The 17223-nt window shown below is 51.8% G+C and overlaps 1 protein-coding gene across 10 annotated transcripts in view; it reads left to right on the plus strand.

Annotated features, from left to right (window-relative positions):
- Positions 1 to 17223, plus strand: part of PTK2 (protein tyrosine kinase 2) — a 232473-nt gene that overhangs the window by 104745 nt on the left and 110505 nt on the right. For 8 of the 10 annotated variants that reach the window (XM_049633432.1, XM_049633430.1, XM_049633442.1 and 5 more), the window contains one exon: positions 9444 to 9498. The exons of the other annotated variants lie outside the window; for them this stretch is intronic. In XM_049633432.1, the coding sequence (XP_049489389.1) occupies positions 9444 to 9498 (55 nt within the window). The remainder of the gene's footprint in view (positions 1 to 9443; positions 9499 to 17223) is intronic. 10 annotated transcript variants of the gene reach the window in all.

Genomic DNA, 17223 nt, shown 5'->3' on the forward strand with positions numbered 1-17223 from the left:
CAGGGAGAGGGGCAGACAGAGAATCTCAGGCTCCAGGCTCCGCAAGGAGCCCAATACAGGGCTTGATCCCATGACCCTGGAGTCATGACCTGAGCTGAAATCAGGAGTCATTGACTCCACTAACTGAGCCATCCAGTTGCCCCTTTTTTTCTTTGTTTTTTTTTAGTGTAGTAAAATGTGCCAGCATTTTCATTTCGGTTTTGAATTTCAAGACTTGATGTTTATTCTGGTTTGTCTTAATTTTTTCTTAATGTTTGTTTATTTTTGAGAGACAGAGAGAGACAGAGCACGAGCAGGGGAGGGGCAGAGAGAGGGAGACACAGAATCCTAAGGAGGTTCCAGGCTCTGAGTTGTCCGCACAGAGCCCGACGTGGGGCTTGAACCCACGGACCCGAGATCATGACCTGAGCCGAAGTCGGACGCTTAACCAACTGGGCCACCCAGGCGCCCTAGACCTGATGTTTATTCTAAAACTTTTGTGGATTTATTTCGATCTTCACATTTGCAAATGTGCAGCTAATTTTTTTAAGGAGTTCTTTTTAAGGGTCTGTGTGGTAACAGCTTCTTTGGCTTTTGTAGAGACTGTCTTTGTAGGCTGGTGTAAGGTCATTTCCTTCCAGTCACTTACTACGAAAAAATTCAGACACACAGCAAGTTGAAAGGCCTGAGCAGCATGCACATGCCTGTCCGCCGCCCAGACTCTACTGTTAACCTTCTGCTGTATGTGTACAGCACAGGATGTTGTAGTGTGCTTTTAAAAATGCATTTTCTGTTCAAGCTTGTGAGTGTCTGTCTTTCCTGGTATTTTGTCTGCCGACCTGTCAGCGACTGAGAAGGCGTGTTTCTCTGTGTGACGGGAGCTCTGCCGATTTCACTCCATGTTTGCTTTATGTTTGTGCTTTTTTATTGGAACACACAGAGTGTTTATCTTCCCGAATCTCGTGTCCTTGTTCGGTTGCTCTTGGTGTGCCTAATCGTGCTTTCTTGTTCCGGGGGGCTTTCCCCCTAAAGTCTGTTTGGTCTTCTTTAGGTTAGCACTGGCCTGGTTTCCATTTCCTTTTCTTATATATTACTGCCCACTTTTTCACATCCTTATACTTTCAGGCATGTCTCTTGTAAGCTTCATAGAGCGGGATTTCTCAAATCCAGTTTGCTAATTAATAAATCTTTTCTTTTAACTGATGGGTTTAATATATTTGTGTTTATTAGTATGACTGATGCGTTTGGACTGGCTTGTGTTGTCTTTATTTCTGTTGTCTTTATTTTTTTTTTAACTTTGTCTTTTGTGGAGGGGATTTGTGTGTGTACATGTAAGTGTGTGGCTTTTTCTTTTGATGTCTATTTCTTAATTGGTTTTCTTATTCCAAACTTTCGTCTCTAATGATTCGGAAATTTATAAACCATTTCTGTTCTTTCATTAGTTACCCTTAGGTTTTAGCCTTCTATGTTAACCACATCTAGATTTAAAATTATCTTGGGTGCCCGGGTGGCTCAGTCGGTTGAGTATCTGACTTCAGCTCCGGTCATGATCTCACAGCTTGTGAGTTCGAGCCCCACGTCAGGCTGTGTGCTCACAGCTCAGAGCCTGGGGTCTGCTCTGGATTCTGTGTCTCCCTCTCTCTCTGCCCTTCCCCTTCTTGCACACACTCTCTCTCTCTTGAAAATAAACATAAAAAATTATAAGTAAATAAAATTATCTTAATCCTCTCTTCTGGAGCACAAGGACCTTGGGACATCCTGACTCTCTGTGGCTCCTTCCAGCTCGCGCGCCGCTTCCCTTATGTTAGTTCTGCCTCTGCTGAAAGCCCACGTGTTAGATGTTATGATTTCAGGCGGATGTTGTTGACTTGGCTGCATGCTTCCCACTGTGTCTCTTAAACGTTCTTGTGTTTACCTCGGCCCACTCTTCCGGTGTCCCCCTTGACGCGTGTTCCTTGTCCACGCTCAAGGGGTGACAGTCCAGGATGGCTGCTGACACGTCTGCCGCCATTTCTCTCTGGCTGCTCCTCCAGCTTCGCCCCTGCCTTGAGCTTGCGTTCGTCTCCTCGCCCAGCTGGGAATGGGACCGACTGCTTGGCTCTGCGGGTTTGCATCTCTCATCCGGGAGGTGATGCCGTGAGCTCTGGAACTGTCAGCTGGGACATTTGGACCTTGGCAGCTCTGAACCATTTCCCATCTCTGTTTCTGGCTGTGTCATGAGTGTGTCCCGTCCTCGGATCTGTCCTTGGGAAGCCATCCGTCTTTCTGTCATACCTCGTCAGCTCATGTTTCGTTTCCCCGTTGATACTTTTCAGTTCTGGAAGTTCTTTCCTTGGGATGCGATCTGCTCTTTGTCCAGGAACCTCTTGCTGCACGTGCGTGCATATGATGGTGCCAGGACTGTGTCAGTCCTCTGTGACTCTGACTCACTCAAGCCTCCCAGTGCCTTGAATCAGAGCCCGGTGGTCCGAGCTTGGGCAGGCGGGGCTCCAGGGGGCTTCTTGGAGAGCCAGGCATGACAGGCTCAGCTGCACCGCCCTCGGGTCCGGGCCCCGCACGGGTTCACGCGGCCGGCGGTCCCGGCACTCCTCACCCCTGGCACGGAGGGCCTGCCGGGCGAGGTCTGTGCACCCACCTGCCTGTACGCTCTCTGCTCTAGCTCAGCCGGCCTTCTGGCGTCAGTTTCCCTTTTTCGTAAAGTATATTATTTAGAAAATCTTTTACGTGTATCTTTGGTAGTAAAGTTCTGTTTCTGTCATCTTGAAAGGTGAATAATTCTAGGTACTTTCTCAATACTTTAAAAATGTGTACGGCGGTCCCCTCTGTTGTCTTCCCGCACAGCTGCCGGGAAGGCTGGGGCCAGGGCTTTAGATGCAGTGCCGGCTGAGGGTGGCCCGGCTCTGAGCAGACTCTGGCCGTCCTGCCCCAGGGACCTGGCCACCCCAGGCCTGCGGGGCCTTGGCTTTTCTCTTTCCTCCTGAGTGCTGCTGGAACCACTTAGGAAGGTGTATGTTTTGTCAAAGAGAACGCAGAATATCACATTTCCTATTAGTCTGTTTAAGGGTTCTCTCTTTCCTTGCCAGTAAGGAGAAAAATTGTGCAATCGTCCACATGTTGCTTAGTTTCTGTCAGGAGATTTAAAGACAATCTCCTTTGTTCACAGCCTAGTGGAGAAGCCCCCTCCAACTTTACCGCCCTTCTAAATAGCTGTGTTGGATCGCACTGAAGGCCACTGGCCAGTTTCTAGCACTTTGTAGGGACTTCTCTGGTTTTCCTTCAAACAACCAAAGAGTAAGTCTTTCTTTCCAGGCCTTTGCAACCTTGGCAGAACCAGAGTGCCCTGTCTGCAGGCAAAGGGGAGACATGTGGCAGTGACCCCCCTGGCCTGGGATCGTGCCCTCCTGCAGACGCATGCTTTCAGGGCACGGGGCGTGTGCAGGGATGAGACTCCATTTACGCCTTTATGAGCACAGGTGGGGGCGGGAGAGGAAGGCGCTGCCACGGGCGGTCAGAGCGGAGATTTGAAGAAACATGTTTTGTATCTCAAGGTTAACAACTGCATCATGACAATGACAGATTAACCAGAATAAGCTAATACAACTGGGTTTAAATTACCTTTCTGACTGTGATATTGTTGAAGAAATAATTTTACATACCAGGGATTCTTGTCAAAAACTACAGAATTGCGAAAAAATTATCTTAAATGAACTATTTAGCTTCTCACTTCTGCTCATTTCCTTCTTAAGTGGTTTGCCTTTTTAAGAAATGTGTTCTCAGTCGTCTTTGCATGTAATGTATCTCTCTGCAATTGTGGGTGTCCTTGTCTCTGTCCTCTGCTAATTGTCAGCTGCATGGATGGGGGCCCTCCTGCCGCCCCAGCACCTAGCGGTGTCTGACGTTTATAGGTGTTCCATCCATTGGCATTTCTTTTTTTTTTTTTTTAATTATTTTAAGTTTGTTTATTTTTAGAGAGAGAGTATGCGCATGCACAAGTAGGGGAGGGGCAGAGAGAAGGAGAGACCGAATCCCAAGCAGGCGCTGTGCCATCAGTACAGAGCCCGACTAGGGGCTCGAACTCGCGAACAGTGAGATAATGACCTGAGCCGAGATCAAGAGTCGGATGCCTAACTGACTACACCACCCAGGTGCCCCCCAGTATTTCTTGAATGAAAACAAATTCATGATTTAAAATTAACTGAAGCAAATTATAATTTTGCACTGTTTTCGTTGTCTTTTTTCTTAATAGCAATCTAGTGCTTTTTTAGCTGCCTATGTAATCAGAGAAGAAGCCGCTGACAGATTTGGCATGAATCGACAGTTCTTGACTAAGACAGAAGGTCATCTCTCTTTCATACAGAACAGGCCTAGGTGGTCAGCGCTCGTCACCAGGGTGCCAGGCCTCTTTAATCTGGCCATCCCAGCATCCGTGGCCTACCACCCCGTGACCCAGTCACATTTGTACTTCAGCCCCACAGAGGAGGAAGAGGCGGGCATTCTCTCTGTCTCCCCTCCCTGCAAGGACACGGGTATGTACAGAGTACTGTCCCTTGGAGGGACGGCGGCTGAGTCTCAGTCACATGGCCACACCTGGCTGCAAGGGAGGAGCACAGTACTGGACCCGGCCAAAAGACAGCCGTCTCTACTGCAATTAGAGAATTTTTGTATTTATCAGTTTTTAAGAGGCCTAAGGTATTTTAGAGGTTAGATATCTCAGTAGTATTTTTATATTAAAGATACTCAGTTCTGAGAGTTTTGGGGCAAGGATGAGAGAGATACTATATGAAAATGCACACTTTAGTTATATTTTTAACATCAGTTTTGGTTGCTTTTTTTTCCCGGGCTTTACATCTTTGAGGAATTATGTCCACAGAGGATTAGTTAACCAAGGTCTCAGTGTTCTCAGAAGTAGTGCCAAAGGGGAAATAAATTCATCTTTGACGGAAGAACTTCTTGAGAGTGAAGCTAATTCTGTACTCAGGTCTCCAAAAGCCTGCTGTGTTGTGGGTCTGGAGACTTGGAGACACGTGTGCAGGTCAGGGCCGCTGGCTGGGAGTGTCTAGGCAGGACCCGGTGCGCCCTGGAGAGTTCTTCTTGGTGCGTGGTAGACCCAGGGGTCAAGAAGGCGCTGAGGGAGGGGAGGACTGCTGGAGCAGGTGCCTCTGCACCTGCCGGAGGGAGGGGTGTGGGCAGCACTGGGACGCGGGTCGTTGGCCCTGAGACGTGGGAAGGCACAGCTTTGTTTGAAGTTGAGCAAAAGGGAAAGAGAAGGAAGTCCTGTCCATCAGTAGTGGTTTAAGTATTTCCTGTGAAGGACAGAGGTAAATTCAACATTCATCAAGAGGATTCTGGTTTAAAATTCATCACAAATACAGTTTTGAGTCCCAGGAACCCTAAATCTCAACCAGTATATTTACTGGTTTGGGAACCTTGCTGTCTGACGGCACCTTCCGTGCGGTTGGCTGTTTACACTGGGTCTCACTTGGGAAGAGGGAGCGTGTGGTTCTTCTGCCCGTTATCTGATGTGGCGCCCAGTATGAGCAAGAAAACGAGCACAGCCTTGGTTTCCTGGAAGCTTCAGGGAAAAAGAATTTGCATCTTAGAGACTAAATGGCTAGAAAGCTGCCATTCCTGAGAGCAAAGTGGGAAGAACATGGCTCACGTAGACAGGCGGTCCCAGCTCCCTCCCGGAAGAGCTGCGGGCACCCTGCTCCTTGTTTCAGGGCTTCGGGAGGTTCGAGCCCCGCGTGGATGTCCCACAGTGGCCATGCGGCTGTACCCGGCATCACCCCTGCCCTTCCTGAGGAGACCTCGGCCCGCGGCCCCGGGCCCAGGACGGTCAGGGTGCCTCCAGTCCTGGACCCAGCGCAGCGGCCTACAGTGGTGGAAGTGTCTGTGTGCCCAGCCGGCCCCGTGAGGCCACCGAGCCCCTGAGATGTCACCCCAGCGACAGGGAACTAGATTTTTATTTTGTTGGTTTACTTGTATTTAAGTTTTAGTTAGTTAATATATAACTTCAGGAGTAGAATTCAGTTGAGTCCTCACTTCTGCCCACCACCCAGGGCTCATCAAGACAGGTGCCCTCCTTGGTCCCCATCGCCCGGCTAGCCCATGCCCCACCCCCTCCCGCCATCAACCCTGTTTGTCCTCTGTTGTTGAGAGTCTCTTGTGGTTTGGGAAACTGGATTTTTAGATTAATTTTAACTCATTTAAATTGCTTCACATGGCTACTGTAGTGAACAGTATGGCTCTCACCGAATGTTACTATCTTGTCAGCTGTCTGTAGGTTAGGAAGGTTCCTTTGAACTCGTGTGGAAATTGAAAACCTTGTGCCTGAGTTTGGGAATTGGGGTTTGGCAGGAATCTAAAAGGTCCTTGTAGATAATTTTTTGTCAAATGAATTTATGTGAATTTAGGATCTGCCCTTTGACAATCATTTATGTAGTAAGGAACTACCTCACAACAAAGGTCTTATAACCAAGTTGTATTGTGTTTACGATGTAGAAGTAGGATCTGTTCGATTCACGTCGTCCGACAGTTGTGGAGCTTGGGTTCCAGTGAGTTCTACGGCGCCAGAAGCCAAGCTCGAGCCTGCAGATGAGCGGGCACGTCGTGTCCATAGCCGGGCGCATGGCTTGCAGAGGCGGCCTCGTATTGAAAGTGGGACAGGCTGCCTGTTCCTGCGGGGGGTCCTAAGAGAGGGTCTAAATTTAGATGTCTGTAATAGGCCCTCCCTAAAACCTAGAACGCCTGAGGCGCTGCTGGGGTTTCTGGCGTCCCCACCACGAAGCCCAAAGCAGACTGGCTTCCTGATTACATGAATGGAAATGTGTTGTTGAATTTTTTCACTGGCTTTGCTTACTTGAGCCTCATTTTTATTTTCTCCTTGCCACGTGTCACATTTAAAAGACCTCTAGCACGTGGACGAAAGTTACAGAGCCATTGCTCGAAGTAGTTGGAAAAGCTACACTTGTTAGCATTAGTTGGTCTTAGCTTCGCACCCCCCCCCCCCCCCCCGAGATGGAGTTGTCTTCATCTTGGAAGTAAAAGTAATGCCTAGGAATCGCCTTCATTTTCACAAAGTATCCCTCTCTCATTTTTCACAAAACATACGGCCCTCTTGGTCCCTGTTTAATGTTCCCATCTGTGACAGAAACGAGTATGATAAATCCTTTGCTCTCCACTTGACTCCACGAAAAGTGGATGCATCACGCGGTTGACTTGTGGCAGTTCTGGTCTCACAGTCGGGAGGAGGACAGTCCCGCCCTGGGCCTCCCCTCACCCCGGCACTTTGGTGGCCTACTGCCTCCTCGAAACCCCCACCAGGAGGTACACCTTGCTTGCACCCGCCGTGTCTGAAACAGACCTGCCCCCAGCCCCCCCTTCTCGGGGCGAGGGGTCCTCTCACATGTGTCCAGTCATTGGGCACTAACAGCCTTGTGTCCGGAAGACCCGAATCTCTTCGCCTGTCACTTCCTCTGCTGCCCACCCCACCCCAGCCCCTTCCCTGGGCACCTGCCGGCCTTCCTCCCACCTGCTCTTCCGGCTGTCCTCCCCCTCCCCCACCGTGTGTTCTGCTTATGGCAGAAAAGGGTCACACCTTGCTCTGCTCAGACAACAGGGAGTCAGGCATGTGGGCCAAACTCTGACCAGACAGGAGGGGCATCGGTGGTATTTCTGGAGGAAAGGAAACTGCCCCCTTGGAGTCATAGGGACTTGACACGTTCCTGCTGCATTCTCGGCACCACTGTTTGCCGCAGGAAGCAGCGTTCCCATTTTACGAACAGGTAACCTTGGGTCTCTAGGTGTTTAGTAACAGCCACATCTGTCCTGTGGCGAGGCGAGGATTCCCGTCCAGATCTCTCTGTATGGAAGGTGCTTTCTATGAGGGAGCAGTTGCCCTGAAAGGAGAATAGGGGAGGAAACGCTGGGGAATAGCGCCTCGGGACTCTAGGCTGCTTCTCTCTACGTGCTTGTCCTGCTACTTCCCTGGTGATTAGCACCCAAGCCCTTAATGCAAAATTCCTGTCTGTTTGTGCAGCGAGGAAGGGAAGGCCCTGGGGGGGACACTGTCCCTCTTTTACAGCCTCTCAGCACAGATTTCAGCGGAGCTGAAAGGATCAGCCAGGGGAGTTACAAAGGGAGGTGGTTAGAAAAATAAATGGAAAGTATAGTAAATGAAAAATGTAATAAAAGATAGTAAATGAATACATGAAAAATATAATAAATGAAAATATAATAAAAACAAGTGGGTTGTATGAATTAACTGAGTAAGTGGAACCAGGAAACGGTATGTTGAGAGAGAGTTTTTATAAGGATGCAGTGAACATAATAACAGTAACAGTGAAAAGAATGGGGACCGAAGCCAGTTTTGGGTTTAGCAAGGAGTTTGTTGGTTTAGGTGCTAAGTAGTAGTCAGATTATAGAATAGGAGATTGAAATGTTTGGATAGGGGATCAGCCACGTAAATGCTGCATGATTCTGTAGTTTTGTTGATAATGACAGCTAACTTAAAATTACGGAGAAAGAAGTCACCCCTTTCGTATCAGCTTTTAATATTTTCCATTTAGCTTTCCTTATGTAATTCTGAAAAGATACCACCGTGCCAGTGTTTTCCTTCTTGATCCTTTTATACCCTCTACCTGTCTCCCGACAGGCGGTAAGGTCTGCAGAGGCGCGATTTTGTGTGGCACATGAGGGCCATCTAGTGGCCAAAGATCCCGGTGCCCTTGGCACCAAAGGGACTGTGGAAACGGAGAGTGATCAAGTCTTTCTGGTCTGTTTTCTCGGCCAGAGCGCTTTGAGGCTCTCGATAGGCGATAGTAATGACCAGTTCTGCAGCCTGATCTACAGAAAGTCACGGGGCCTTCTAGCATTTCCACACATTTAGCCTTCTGACATTAGACAGATCCCCTGATTTCTTGAGTTCGGTTTCCTGTGTGGAACACAGGTGATAAAATGTGGTTAGCCAAACGAGTCCCTTCATCAGAAATGGTTTACTTAAACAAACTAGTCGCCTTTTAGGATTACTTCAAGAAATGTTTTTTAAACTTCCATGGTTTATCCCAGACCTTTTCCTACTCTGGCCAGTCGGCTTTCTCTGCAACTCTGTCCCCCAGTTGAAACTGGCGTTTGCGAGGCTGACCCTTCCGGCGGCGTGTTCCTACACCGTGCTCGCCGAGAGGCGCTGTGTGTACAAGGCTCGTCAGCAGTGAGGGGTAAAAGGGAAAGAGACGTTCTGCTGAAACCAACTTGTACTGGTATTTTCTACTCACGTCCAGAGAATGATTTGTCCCACCCCTTCCATGACTGTGCTGGTAAATGGGAGCTTTGTTCTATTTCCTTCCTTCTTGAATGCTATATGGAAGGACAAAGAATTTAAATTGCTTTTATGTTCTTGCAACAATGTCATTATATTAATTGATTTGGTGGTGTTGTTTGTTAATACGCTTCTTTTTATATTTCAGAAAAGATGTTGGTTTGAAGCGATTTTTTCCTAGGAGTTTACTGGATTCTGTCAAGGTAATTGGAATCTGTTTTATTGTAATCAGATGACCATGTTATATAAATACCTCCCCCGTGGTGTATGGTTTTCTCCCCTGGGTGTAAAAGTTACAACGTAAAAAAGCTAATCGGTATTTTGCTTATATTAATGGCAAGTAGATTTTTGTAGGCACAGCTTTCTCCCACAAAGCCACTGTTTCACTTCTTGATTATGTGTGACACTCAGCTAAGTACAAGACTAAGAAAGATGCACGCACGGTAGGCTTTGTCACCTCGGCCTGTCTGGTCTCGGGTGCCATGGCACACGAGAGCCAAGAAGCGGTGTGTAGAAGAACCACAGCGGTAGCTGAATGCTGTGTGTCTGCGCACGCCGTGCCCACGTAAGTGCCCTGTGGAGGCCCGTCCTCTCTTGTTTTGACCCCGTGGACACCCCTCCTCATTAGTAACTTCTGCACAGCGCCACCTTCTCTCCCTCCCTGCTGTGGGAACGTCAGGGGAGGGACACCTGGGGCCCGTGAGGTGTGGTTTCCCGCCAATCCAGAGCGTGTGCCGGGCCGGTCAAGTGCGGGGGCTGGACTTTGGGTCAGAACAGAGTCCCGCCTGTGGGAGCTGTGCCATTTACAAGGCCCGTGGTCTTGGGCCTGTTTCTTATTTCCTCGATGAAGAAAATAGTCTTTTGGGGGGGGGGTGTGTGAATATGTAATAGGTTCATGTATGGATGTTACCACAGTACCCGTAACGAGGCCGTGTATCAAGGTGGCTGTTCGTGCTCTTTCTATCACAGAGGTGGTGTTCTGTACCAGAATAGTCACGTGGAAGACCACACGAGCAGGATAAGACGTGTGCTATAGGAGAAGGTAGCACACTGGTCCAGAAACCTGGCTGTGCAGCCAAACTGCCCTGGTGAAAATTCTGACTTCATCACCGTGAATTGCACGGGATGTTGGCCACGTTACTTAACCTTACTGTGTTTCCGTTTCCACATCTATAAAGTGGGGACCAAACCACTTTCTAACACGTGGGCTTCATACGAGGATGAATGGATTCATAAGTATAAAGTCTGAGAACAGTGAACACAGAGCTCACTAGGTGTTCTCTGGTGTGAGGAGGGAAGGAGCACGGAGCCTCTCACTCATGCCGATAAAATGCCGAGTCAGCAGTCTATTGCATTAATCGTTTCTGCCCAAGGGTTTCTTGGCCCTTGTGCTGTTACTGTCTGTTCTTTATATATAGTCGACCATGTCCCATTGCCTGTCATTGGGTCATGGTGTTGGTGCAATTTACCAAATGCAGTCTGTGACGAAGGCCCTGTGTCCAGGCATCCAGGTTCTGCTTGTTCTTGGTCTCATCGAGAACAGGACTACAGGCACTAGTTCTCGGTCTCCCTGAGTCTGTCTGCTCAGCCTCACGTGGGAGGTGGTCATGTCCCCCCCCACCCCGCCATCACACAGCTTCTGGAGAATCTTACGGGAAGCAGATACAGAGGTGTTATTTTTAAAGTATAAGGTACTTGATACGAATGTAACGAGACACAGTTGAGAGGGGGAAGTATACTCTTCTGTAATGTCTCAGCCTCTCTGGTTTCTAGTGTTGCCGTCCTGCTCTTTCATTTGCATTCCCATTTCCTGATCTACTCCCCACACGCTGGAGTGAATTGTCGGGGTACCAGCTCTCTCAGCATACCCCGAGCAGGTGATAAGGGCCAGGTACAGAGATGGGCGGGACAGGCAGCTCGCAGACCTGGCATGAGCTAGGTGGCTGTTGTGGGGAGGGGTGCGGTCCGAGACGAAGAGCTTTAAGGAAGTCCGGCATAGTGGGAGGGGTTGGAGGCGAGATCCGGGGTGTTTGGAGGTACCCGAGAGCGACAGGGTTGTGTCCTTCTGGAGGGTTTTGAGGTGCGGGCCGTCCGTACTCCTGGGGTTGCGGGACGGTGTGACCTGGAGAGTCACGCCGTGGCTCCAAGAAGGCCTTGGACAATCGAGTGGAAGGGATGCCTCTGTGCATGGATCTGCAGTTCGTGGGTGGGGTGGGGAGGAGGCGTTCACACGAGTAAAAGGCACGATTCTGTAGTGAGTTCACGTCACTGAACGGCCAAGCATAGTAGCCACTGTGAATGGAAAAGCAGGAAAATATGTGAAAGTAGCTGGACGGTGGCCACGGTGTCCTGAGTGGCGCTCAGGTGTGAGCCCCGTGGCGGCCTCAGAGTCACTGCAGTCTTTTCCGTGCTTCGTCACGAGAGGTGTGACTGCTGTTGTGTGGGAATCCAAGAAGGTACCCTGGGGCAAGCGTAGCCGAGTGGACCCGTGGTGCCCCCTGCCCCCTCCCCCCCCCCGGCCCCGCGGCCGGCTCTCCCAGACCGGGCCTTCTGCGCCCTGTCGTGGTCTCCTCGCACCACAGGTACAGGCCGGGGACCGCTCTCCTCTCTCAGGACCCTGCTCAGCACCCTGGTCTTTACTTTCTCAGGCCCACATTCACGGGGATTTCCTTGTCCACGTTGGGTTGGCCTGCCTCCGCTGTTTTTCAGATCCACCAGGGCATGGATAGCGCCTGCCGCGTCCCCAACGCTGTGTTTGCAGTCGTGCCTGGCGATCGGTGACGTAGATGACGCCGTGGACAGCATCAAGAGCGGCTGACGGGGGGAGAGTTAGCGGGGAGCCCTCTGGAGGGGGCACCGTGGAAGGAAGGCATGCGGCGGGGGGTCAGGCCTGCTCAGGAGAGCAGCCCCGGGAGCCCGCTCCCCTGACAGCACTCGCCCCTCCAGGCCTCTTCCAGGTCGTCCCCCGGGTCCGTGCCGACCGGCCTCCCTGTCCTGACACTGCTGCTGACTCGGGTGGGCTTTTCTGGCCACCCCGAGCTCCCCCAGATGGCAAGCGGCCACCTGTGTGGGGCGGGGCGGGGCGCAGCAGCTTTCGGGGGGCTGCGGGCGTGATGGCTGTGCAGAGTGCAGAATGGGAGCCCGGACAACAGGGTGGAAGCAGGCAGAGGTGGGGCGGGTGAGGGCCTGCCACGCGAGCAGAAAGGGAGGCACTGACCTTGGGGAACACGAGAAAACCTTCCCTGGGCAGCTGTGATTTGAGAAGCTCAGTTGCTGCTGCTTTTACTGCAAGTAGGGGACAATAGGATTTGTACCTACTGCTTGGTGTCGGTGTAGATTCATCTAGAGGGTCTCCCCTGAGTTCTAGTGAGAGAACCGAAGTACTTTTGTAAAACAGGTAAAGTCTGTTTGGTTTCTTAAGTAGCTAAATCGGTAGTTCATTCCCATAGGCCAGCACTTCTTTACCCCGTGCGTGAGTCTGTCCAGCCGTGCCCTGCTTGCTGCCCGAGTCCGCGGAGCCACTCTCGGCACAGGCCTGGGTGGCGGTGACAGCTGTAGGACAGAGCGCGCTGTGTTCAGACCGTTCCTCCTTCAAAACCGTTGCCAGTGAAACTTCGGCTAACGAGAGATTCATAGCCGCTTCTCGCTTCTCCCAGAACGGCCCTGCGGAAGGGCCGGATTCGTTCATGCTTGCTTCCCGGAAGTAGGCTAGGTCAGTCCATTTGCTTCTCCGAAGGCCGTTGCAGAGGCTGGTGTGCAAGGGCGGAGAGGCTGCCTTGTTGGGTTTGGTGGAGCTTAAATGAGCTGTGACAGGAGAGAGGAGGGGAGGTCTGCGCCTCGGTTCCCAAGAATAATTGACAAGGTACTGTAAGTCTCGGTCTCTTCGATCCTAGTCGTGCCAGAGACACGTCTCTAAAAACACTGCACCGGGAAAATGAACAGGCAAACGCAGCCTGAGGAACGGTCTGCCAGGGTCTGATGATTACCCTTCAGAAGTGGCGAGAAGCTGTCACGGCTGGGGGACACTGAGGAGACACGAGTAAACGCAGTGTGAGGCTCAGGAACAGTGAGAGGCTGTTGGCGGGCAGCCCGGTGAGATCCAGGCAGGGTCTGAGGTTGAGAAAGTGGTGCCGGTGGGTGTCGTGTGACACGTCGACCCCGGGGGGCCGGGGGCCGTCTTTGCAGCCCTCGTGTAGATCTGAAATCCGGTAGCAGGTAGAATAGCCAAGTTCTGTTGATTTGCATACAACCCCCAGTAGAAATCTCATTTCAGAAGGAGAAGAGCTGAGAGGCCAGTAGTTCAGTCCTCCGAAGCAGCTGTATGCTTCCCGAGGGATCAAGAGCTTTCTGGGGTACTGTCAGCAACACGGAGCTTCATCCTGAGCGAAAATGGTCCTTGCCCGCATTCCTGCGATTAGCAGGTGGCCACTGCAGGCTTAGCACCTTTGTGAATCGCGGGAATGCCCAGCTTGGCGGTCATTCGGCTGTCATTCCTGGCGCCCGCAGGCCAGAAGGGGCAGGCGCACCGGGGAGAGCAGACTGACGGACGGGCGGACGGCCAAGACATGGCATATCACCCAGCCATAAGAAAGAAGGGAAGCTTGCCGTTCGCAACAACACGGATGGACTTCAGGGCATCATGCCACGTGAAATAAGTCAGAAAATGACAAACACTGTCTGATTTCACTTACGCGTGGAATCTAGAGGCAAACAAAACACTGAGCCCGTAGATCCAGAGGGCACATCGATGGCTGCCAGGGGAGGGGTGAAGGGGGTCAAAGACACGGCCTCCTGCTTATAAATAAGCTGTGGGGGTGTCGTGCACAGGTCACCATGGTTAACAGTACCGTAGCGCACGCGTGGAAGTTGCCAAGAGCGTGAGTCTTAAAGGTTCTCATCACAAGAGAGCAAAATTGGGAATTGTGTGAGGAGACGGGCGTTCACTAGACTTACTGAGACGATCCTCTCACGGTGTGAACGAACACCAGATCACGGTGTTGTGCACCTGAGACCAACAGGGTGTTGTATGTCAGTTATCTCTCACTTTAAAAATATGCTCTGTGCACCGTGAGTACATCTGTATTTAGCACTTGGCCGGTGGATGGATGAGATTATTCCTCAGTCAGTGTATTTTCCGCCTGTTATTCTTTTATTGCAAGACTTCTGTAGCATCATGTTATGACCTTTCCATCGGGGATGCCCTGCAGGTTCATTGCCGCTAGCAGCACCTGATAACTAGTAGGCTGACGGAAGTAAGATTGCTTTGGTAGTTCACAGCAGCTGAATAGCAGTGGTTTCTGACCATCCGACCTAATAATACTGCTGCATCCTGAGGAAGTATCACCTTCTGGGTACTTTTCTCTCTGGAGATGGACAGACAGACGCCTCGTTTCCTAAATCCAGGCAAACACGGGGGGGGGGGGGGGGGGGTTTGGAACTCTAAGTGGGTGGATGGAACGTGGTGCCCAACAGTCTTGCTTGTTTGACCGGTTCCGGAAGTGTCTTAACATCAGGAGAGTCCGGGAAGTGAGACCTGGTGGAGCTGTTTCCTTGCTGAAAAGTGGGAAAGCAGTGGTGCTTGCTGTGAGGTCCTTCTCCTAAAAATGGATCTGGGGCTCCTCTCGGACAGCACGGTTTTCTGGTTCTTTCAGGCACCGGACACCGTAGGTTCCGAGCAGCGCGGACTGTGGGGAAGCGTGGGCACCCCCCTCCCGGCCAGGCGTCCCAAGTGGATGCCGCCGTCTGCTTGCTGCTGCAGCTGCTGTCCTCCCCTGACTTCCGCTTCCGAGTGTGAGGCCTCTGATGCGTTTCCGCAGGTTCAGATGCAGGGAGGGGGAAACCTGTGACTCAGGCTGCCCTCTGCATAGTTAGAACTCACTGGTGTCTTCCCAGGCCCATGGCTGAGTGTTGGGGATGGAGCAGGAGCACAGGGCTGGTGGCTTCAGTCCCCTCGCAGAAGAGCACGTGCTCATCAGGACGCACGTCATCCTCCGTCATCGTCATTGTCATCTGGTGGGGGGGGGTTGCTGAGTGCAAGGTCAGAAGGCAGGGCTGTGTGCCTGATGTGGAAGGACGGAGAAGGGACAGGGCCCGGCCTTGCTTCTCCTCCTCCCTGATGCTGGCGGTCGAGGGACAAGCAGGATTGGGAGGGCTTGTGTCAGGGGATCAGTGAGACACTCAGGATCCACAGCGGCTGGGATTTGCCTGTTACATGCGGATTACTTTTTTATGACCAGCTTTGTGATGTTAAACAAACAAAAAAGGCTGCAAACCAGAGGGGTTGGGTTTGCTGGGACAGCCAGCCACACTGAGGCTCGTGAGCACCCGTGTCCTCCCCTCCCCCCAGCTTTTCAGTCTCTCTTCTGCCAAAGCTTTTGCCTGCAATTCTCAGTGCTGCATAGAAACTGAAGGATAACAGGATGGGACGGTGTCCTCATGCTTTCTTGCACCTGCCCGTCCCTTTAAAACACCTGTTGGGCACCCAGCATGTGCCGCATGCCGCGTACTGACTCTTGCTTTCCCGGCAGCGTGCAGAGGCCGGGGCGGCCGCGGGTCCCACCCAGAGCCCTGTCCTCGCGCCCCCACCCCCGCTGCCTGGCCCGGACGGCCTCTGCGAGGGGCGGCGACGTCCTCAACGGGACGCACTCGTGCCAGGCTGCCTGGGCTTCAGCCCTGTCTCTGCCGTGCAGCTCTTTGTTGCGTCTGTGCCTCCGTTTCCTCATTTGTAAGATGGGGCTGGTGAGAGAACTTCTCCCTGAGGGCGCTGCAGAGACACAGGGAGGCTTGACCCCAGAGAGCAGCTGCGTCCCCCCTGAGCCTCCCTGAGTGGCCCGTGGTGACACGACTCCCGACGGCCGCCTCCCAGCGAGCTGAACCTGCTCTGCCCGCCCACTGTGCTCTTCCCCTCGGACCCCTGGGCCGAGAGGCCTCGCAGCCTCCGTACTTGCGTGGTTCGATGATGCAGCGTCCTGGAGGCCCCAGGGTTGAAGGTGCAGCGTGAGGTGATCCAGTCCGTGTTTTCAAAAGAGCGCGTGGCAATGTGTGTAGGTGCCCACGGGAGGCGAGAGTGGGGCTCCTGTGCCGGAGAGGATTAGAGAACTCGATACGGTTTCCAGAAAAGCGCTGTGGGACTTGGGGGTGTAGTGGATTTGAGGGGTTAGGGAAAAGAGGTCACGGCTGCCACCTAGGGCTTTGTCTCGAAGCATCTGGGAGACTGGCCTGGGGTGCAGTAAGGTCCTGAGTTCTCTTAGTGGCCGTCAGCTTGCAGGTGTCTGGGACGTCCAGCGGGGGCCTCGGGTGGGCCGGGGGTGTGTGTGAGTCTGATGCTCAGGAGGAGACTTCGGTGGCTGGTTTTTTTCTTTTTCTTTTTCTTTTTGTTTTTCTTTTGTTTTTTTCTTAGAGTGCATGTGTGCAAGTAGGGGAGGGTCAGAGAGAGAGAATCTTAAGCAGGCGCTCAGCACAGAGCCTGACGCAGGGCTTGATCTCACAACTCTGAGGTCATGATCTGAACAGAAATTAAGGCTCAGAGGCTCAACCGAGTGAACCACCGAGGCTCCAGCATTTGCTCGCTTTAAAGAGCGACTTCTGTGTCTGCTGCTTCAGAGAGGGACACCATTTGGGTGATGCGTTTTTGAAAGCATCACACGAATGACCAGGTGGAAACGTAGAGTGTCGTCCGTCGTTTATAAACTCGTGGTTTGTTGGGAACTGCCTACAAGGCACGGAAATGCCCTCTTTTCCGGGCCTCTTTGACGCGGTTTTAGTCACCGCACGTCATTACTTGTCTGAGTGCAAGTATTCCTCTTAGAGGTGTGAATGACTAGATCGGCTTTTTGTTAATGTTAATAAAAATGAGTTGTCCCTGCTTGTGGTCCCCATGGTCTTTGGACAGCCGTCCTTTGCAGCAGCCACCGTGTCCTAGATTGGCG

The sequence above is a fragment of the Panthera uncia genome, chromosome F2 (assembly GCF_023721935.1).
Source record: "Panthera uncia isolate 11264 chromosome F2, Puncia_PCG_1.0, whole genome shotgun sequence".
NCBI classification, from domain to species: Eukaryota; Metazoa; Chordata; class Mammalia; order Carnivora; family Felidae; genus Panthera; species Panthera uncia.